We start from the raw sequence: 6805 nt of genomic DNA on the forward strand, positions 1-6805 counted from the left end.
ACCCCCCAGTAGCCCCATGGCCACCGGCTCCATGGCAACAGGCCACGTGGCTACCAGCCCCATGGCCACCATCTTGGTGGCCACCAACCCCATGGTTACTAGCCCCATGGCTACCACCTCCATGGCAACAAGCCCCATGGCCACCATGATGGTGGCCACCACCCCCATTGCTACTAGCCCCATGGCCACCATCTTGGTGGCCACCAACCCCATGGTTACTAGCCCCATGGCTACCACCTCCATGGCAACAAGCCCCATGGCCACCATGATGGTGGCCACCACCCCCATTGCTACTAGCCCCATGGCCACCATCTTGGTGGCCACCAACCCCATGGTTACTAGCCCCATGGCTACCACCTCCATGGCAACAAGCCCCATGGCCACCATGATGGTGGCCACCACCCCCATTGCTACTAGCCCCATGGCCACCATCTTGGTGGCCACCAACCCCATGGTTACTAGCCCCATGGCTACCACCTCCATGGCAACAAGCCCCATGGCCACCATGATGGTGGCCACCACCCCCATTGCTACTAGCCCCATGGCCACCATCTTGGTGGCCACCAACTCCATGGCAACAAGGCCCATGGCCACTAGCCCCATGGCTACCATCCTGGTGGCCACCACCCCCATGGCCACCACCCCCATGGCTACCAGCCCCATGGCCACCAGCCCCATGGCCACCAGCCCCATGGCCACCATCTTGATGGCCACCATCTTGGTGGCCACCACCCCCATGGCCACCAGCCCCTTGGCTACCAACCCCATGGCCACCATCTCCATGGCCACCACCCCCATGGCAACAAGCCCCATGGCCACCATCTTGGTGGCCACCAACCCCGTAACCACCAACCCCGTGGCCACCAACCCCATGGCTACCATCTTGGTGGCCACCAACCCCATGACAACAGCTCCCAGGACCACCATCTTGGCCATGGCAACAACCCCCACGGCCACCATCTTGGTAGCCCCCTCCCCACCAGCCCCCCTCCAGCTGAGTAGCCACCTCCACCGCCCGCTTGCCCAACCCCAAGCGAGGTAGCCCTTTCTCCAGGGAGGCCAGGAGGACGCAGGCCTTGCACAGCCCTTGGCTAGTGGCGAACCCGCACCTCCTGCACCCCCCCAACTTTTTGGTAGCCACCTCGGCCCCCACCGCTAGCCGTCGACCCGAATGGCCCAAAGCGGCCACCGAACTGGCCCGGGTGGCTTCTAAATCTTTGAGGAGGTTCCTGGCGTGGCCACGATAGGCTTGAGGGGAGTAGCCACATTCGGTGCTGAAGTAGTCCAGACCCGTGAAATGGGCGTAAAGGACGATCTCCTTCTCGTAGGCGTGTCTCAGGGGCTTGCAGCGGGGGACGGGTGGCCACGGGGCGGCTACCGGTGGCCCCCGTGGGGTTGGACGGTGGCTACCGAGAGGTGGGGTGGCCACCGGGACGTCCGTAGGCTTCGTGGTGGTCGCCGTGGAGGTCTTGGTGGCCACCGTGGAGGTCTTGGTGGTCTTGGTGGTCTCCATAGGGCTCTTGGTGGCCTCCATGAGGTTCTTGGTGGCCACCATGGGGTCCTTGGTGGCCACGGAAACCACAGGAACCTCCATGGTGGTCTCCATGGGGTTCTTAGTGGCCACCATGGAGATCTTGGTGGCCACCGTGGACATCTTGGTGGTCTCAGTGGTCTCCGTGGGGCTCTTGGTGGCCTCCATGAGGTTCTTGGTGGCCACCATGGAGGTCTTAGTTGCCACTAAGGGGGCCACGGGGATCTCGGTGGTCCCCGTGGAGGTCTTGGTGGCCACCATGGAGCTCTTGGTGGTCTCGGTGGTCTCCACAGGGCTCTTGGTGGCCTCCATGAGGTTCTTGGTGGCCACCGTGGGGTTCTTGGTGGCCACCATGGAGTCCTTGGTGGCCACCATGGAGTCCTTGGTGGCCTCGGTGCTCTCCGTGGGGCTCTTGGTGGCCTCCATGAGGTTCTTGGTGGTCACCATGGAGGTCTTAGTGGCCACCGTGGACGTCTTGGTGGTCTCCGTGGTCTCCGTGGGGTTCTCGGTGGCCTCCATGAGGTTCTTGGTGGCCACCATGGAGTCCTTGGTGGCCTCGGTGGTCTCCAGGGGGCTCTTGGGGGCCTCCATGAGGTTCTTGGTGGTCACCATGGAGGTCTTAGTGGCCACTGTGGACGTCTTGGTGGTCTCGGTGGTCTCCATGGGGTTCTCGGTGATCCCCATGGAGCTCTTGGTGGCCAACACAGGGTCTTTGGTAGCCTCCATGAGGTTCTTGGTGGCCTCCATGGAGACCTCGGTGGCCTCTATGGAGTCCTTGGTGGCCTCTGTGATGGTTTTGGTGGCCACCATGGAGTCCTTGGTGGCCACGGAGACCCCAGGAACCTCCCTGGTGGTCTCCATGGTGTCGTTGGTGGCCTCCATAGCAGTTTTGGTGGCCGCTATGGAGTCCTTGGTGGCCCCCATGGTGTCGGTGGTGCTCTCGGTGGTCCCCGTGGAGATCTTGGTGGCCACCATGGGGTCCTTGGTGGCCACGGAGACCCCAGGAACCTCCCTGGTGGCCTCCATGGGGTTCTTGGTGGCCACCATGGGGTCCTTGGTGGCCACAGAGACCCCAGGAACCTCCCTGGTGGTCTCCATGGGGTTCTTGGTGGCCACCATGGTGGTGGTGGTGGTCTCAGTGGTCCCCGTGGTGGTCTTGGTGGCCCCCCTGGACTTCTTGGTGGCCACGGACCCCTTGGAGCCTTTTGTGGGGCTGGTGGTGGCCCCGGTGGCGCCCCCTGGGGGGGTGGTGGCCTCGGTGGCCACCCCGGTGGCCTCGGTGGCCGCGCGGCGCAGCCGGGCCACGTCCCCCCGCAGGAAGTTCATCAGGACGGTCTCGGCGATGTCATCGGCGTTGTGACCTGGGGGGGGCGCCAGTGACTCCCAGTGCCTCCCAGTTCCTCCCAGTATCTCCCAGTATCCCCCAGTTCCTCTCCAGCGCCTCCCAGTATCCCCCAGTGCCCTCCCAGTTCCTCTCCAGTGCTTCCCAGTATCTCCCAGTTCCCCTCCCAGTATCTCCCAGTGCTCCCCAGTTCCTCCCAGTATCTCCTGGTGACCCGCAGTACCTCCCAGTTCACCTCCCAGTATCTCCCAGTATCCCCCAGTTCCTCTCCAGCGCCTCCCAGTATCTCCCAGTGCCTCCCAGTTCCTCTCCAGCGCTCCCCAGTTCCTCCCAGTATCTCCCAGTGACTCACAGTGCCTACTAATATCTCCCAGTTTCTCCCAGTACCTCCCAGTATCCCCCAGTTCCTCTCCAGTGCCTCCCAGTATCTCCCAGTACCTCCCAGTTTCTCTCCAGCGCCTCCCAGTATCTCCCAGTGACTCACAGTGCCTACTAATATCTCCCAGTTTCTCCCAGTACCTCCCAGTATCCCCCAGTTCCTCTCCATCGGTGGCCGCGCGGCGCAGCCGGGCCACGTCCCCCCGCAGGAAGTTCATCAGGACGGTCTCGGCGATGTCATCGGCGTTGTGACCTGGGGGGTGTGGCCAATGACTCCCAGTGCCTCCCAGTAGCTCCCAGTTCCTCCCAGTTCCCCTCCCGGTATCTCCCAGTATCCCCCAGTTCCTCTCCAGTTCCTCCCAGTATCCCCCAGTTCCTCTCCAGTGCTTCCCAGTATCTCCCAGTGCCTTCCCAGTGACCCTCAGTGCTCCCCAGTTCCTCCCAGTATCTCCCAGTTCCCCCCAGTTCCTCTCCAGTGCTTCGTTCCTCTCCAGTGCTTCCCAGCGTCTCCCAGTGCCTCCCAGTGATCCCCAGTATCTCCCATTTCCCCTCCCAGTGTCTCCCAGTATCCCCCAGTTCCTCTCCAGTGCCTCCCAGTATCCCCCAGTCCCCTCCCAGTCCCTCCCCGTATCTCCCAGTATCCCCCCACTGCCCCCCACTATCCCCCCGTACCCCCCCCTCCTCCCAGTTTCTCCCAGTATCTCCCAGTATCCCCCAGTTCCTCTCCAGTGCTTCCCAGTTCCTCCCAGTTCCTCCCAGTGACCCGCAGTGCCTACCAGTATCTCCCAGTACCTCCCAGTGATACCCAGTATCTCCCAGTACCTCCCAGTTCACCCCAGTACCTCCCAGTTCCCCTCCCAGTATCTCCCAGTGCCCCTCAGTTCCTCTCCAGTGCCTCCCAGTATCCCCCAGTGCCCTCCCAGTTCACCCCAGTTCCTCTCCAGTGCCTCCCAGTCCCCCCCAGTCCCCTCCCAGTATCTCCCACTGCCCTCCCAGTTCCTCTCCAGTGCTCCCCAGTTCCTCCCAGTATCTCCCAGTGCCTCCCAGTGATCCCCAGTATCTCCCATTTCCCCTCCCAGTACCTCCCAGTATCCCCCAGTTCCTCTCCCAGTGCCTCCCAGTCCTCTCCCAGTGCCTCCCAGTCCTCTCCCAGTCCACTCCCAGTGCCTCCTACTCCACTCCCAGTGCCTCCCAGTCCCTCCCAGTTACCTCCCAGTGCCTTCCAGTCCCCTCTCAGTGCCTTCTACTCCCTCCTAATGTGTCCCAGTCCCTTCCCAGTCCCTTCCCAGTCCCTTCCCAGTCCCTTCCCAGTGCCTCCTACTCTATTCCCAGTGCCTCCCAGTCCTCTTCCATCACTGCCCAGTGCCTTCCAGTCCCTCCCAGTGCCTAAGCCCCTCTCTCCAGTCCCTCCCAGTCCACTGCTAACCTCTCCCAGCTGCCTCCCAGTCCCCTCCCAGTGCCTCCCAGTCCCTTCCCAGTGCCTTCCATTCCCTCCCAGTCCCCCCCAGCACCCCCCAGGCCCTCCCCGCCCCCTCCCAGTCCAGTCCCCTTCCCAGTGCTCCCAATTCCCTCCCAGTCCCCTCCCAGTGCCTTCCAGTCCCTCCCAGTCCCCTCCCAGTGCCCTCCCAGTGCCTCCTACTCCACTCCTAGTGCCTTCCAGTCCTCTCCCAGTCCTCTCCCAGTGCCTCCCAGTCCCTCCCAGTCCCCTCCCAGTGCCTCCCAGTCCCTCCCAGTCCCCTCCCAGTGCCTCCCAGTCCCTCCCAGTCCCCTCCCAGTGCCTCCCAGTCCCTCCCAGTCCCCTCCCAGTGCCTCCCAGTCCCTCCCAGTCCCCTCCCAGTGCCTCCCAGTCCCTCCCAGTCCCCTCCCAGTGCCTCCCAGTCCCTCCCAGTCCCCTCCCAGTGCCTCCCAGTCCCTCCCAGTCCCCTCCCAGTGCCTCCCAGTCCCTCCCAGTCCCCTCCCAGTGCCTCCCAGTCCCTCCCAGTCCCCTCCCAGTGCCTCCCAGTCCCTCCCAGTCCCCTCCCAGTGCCTCCCAGTCCCTCCCAGTCCCCTCCCAGTGCCTCCCAGTCCCTCCCAGTCCCCTCCCAGTGCCTCCCAGTCCCTCCCAGTCCCCTCCCAGTGCCTCCCAGTCCCTCCCAGTCCCCTCCCAGTGCCTCCCAGTCCCTCCCAGTCCCCTCCCAGTGCCTCCCAGTCCCTCCCAGTCCCCTCCCAGTGCCTCCCAGTCCCTCCCAGTCCCCTCCCAGTGCCTCCCAGTCCCTCCCAGTCCCCTCCCAGTGCCTCCCAGTCCCTCCCAGTCCCCTCCCAGTGCCTCCCAGTCCCTCCCAGTCCCCTCCCAGTGCCTCCCAGTCCCTCCCAGTCCCCTCCCAGTGCCTCCCAGTCCCTCCCAGTCCCCTCCCAGTGCCTCCCAGTCCCTCCCAGTCCCCTCCCAGTGCCTCCCAGTCCCTCCCAGTCCCCTCCCAGTGCCTCCCAGTCCCTCCCAGTCCCCTCCCAGTGCCCTCCCAGTGCCTCCTACTCCACTCCTAGTGCCTTCCAGTCCTCTCCCAGTCCTCTCCCAGTGCCTCCCAGTCCCCTCCTAACCCCTCTTATGACTTCCCAGTGCCTCCTACTCCCTCCCAACGCCTCCCAGTCCCTCCCAGTCCCCTCCCAGTGCCTCCCAGTCCCTCCCAGTCCCCTCCAAGTGCCTTCCAGTCCCCTCCAAGTGCCTTCCAGTCCCCTCCAAGTGCCTTCCAGTCCCTCCCAGTTCCCTCCCAGTGCCTCCCAGTCTGCTCCCAGTGCTTCCTACTCCACTCCCAATGCCTCCCAGTCCCTCCCAGTGCCTCCCAGTCCCTTCCCAGTGCCTCCCAGTCCCTTCCCAGTGCCTTCCACTCCCTCCCAACGCCTCCCACCTCCTTACCAGTAGCCAACCAGTCCACTCCCAGTAAGCGGGCCCCCCTCTCCAGCGCCTGCCTCCTCCAGACCCCGCAGAAGGTGCCCCTCTATCCCCTCCCAGTTCCTCCCAGTGCCTCCCAGTCCCTCTCCATTCCCTCCCAGTGCCTCCCAGTCCCCTCCCAGTGCCTCCTACTCCACTCCTAGTGCCTCCCAGTCCTCTCCCAGTGCCTTCCAGTCCCTCCCAGTCCTCTCCCAGTGCCTCCCAGTCCCCTTCCCTCACCTCCCAGTGCCCCCCACTGCCTCCTAGCCCCCTCCCAGTGCCTCCCAGTGCCTCCCACTCCCTCCCAACGCCTCCCAGCTCCTTACCAGTAGCCAACCAGTCCACTCCCAGTAAGCGGGCCCCCCTCTCCAGTGCCTGCCTCCTCCAGACCCCGCAGAAGGTGCCCCTCTATCCCCTCCCAGTTCCTCCCAGTGCCTCCCAGTCCCTTCCAGTCCCCTCCCAGTGCCTCCCAGCGCCTCCTACTCCACTCCCAGTGTCTCCCACTCCCTCCCAACACCTCCCAGTCCTCTCCCAGTGCCTCCCAGTCCCCTCCTAACCCCTCTTATGACTTCCCAGTGCCTCCTACTCCCTCCCAACGCCTCCCAGTCCCTCCCAGTCCCCTCCCAGTGCCTCCCAGTCCCTCCCAGCC

General features: G+C 64.4%; 1 protein-coding gene across 1 annotated transcript in view; it reads right to left on the minus strand.

Annotated features, from left to right (window-relative positions):
* Positions 1-605: 605 nt before the first annotated feature.
* Positions 606-6805, minus strand: part of CTU1 (cytosolic thiouridylase subunit 1) — a gene marked incomplete at its 5' end in the record, with an annotated part of 6793 nt that continues 593 nt past the window's right edge. The window contains 2 exons of the mRNA XM_014951815.1: positions 606-613; positions 700-2892. Of these exons, the coding sequence (XP_014807301.1) occupies positions 606-613; positions 700-2892 (2201 nt within the window). The remainder of the gene's footprint in view (positions 614-699; positions 2893-6805) is intronic.

The sequence above is a fragment of the Calidris pugnax genome, unplaced genomic scaffold, assembly GCF_001431845.1.
Source record: "Calidris pugnax isolate Ruff unplaced genomic scaffold, ASM143184v1 scaffold226, whole genome shotgun sequence".
Lineage (NCBI taxonomy): Eukaryota > Metazoa > Chordata > Aves > Charadriiformes > Scolopacidae > Calidris > Calidris pugnax.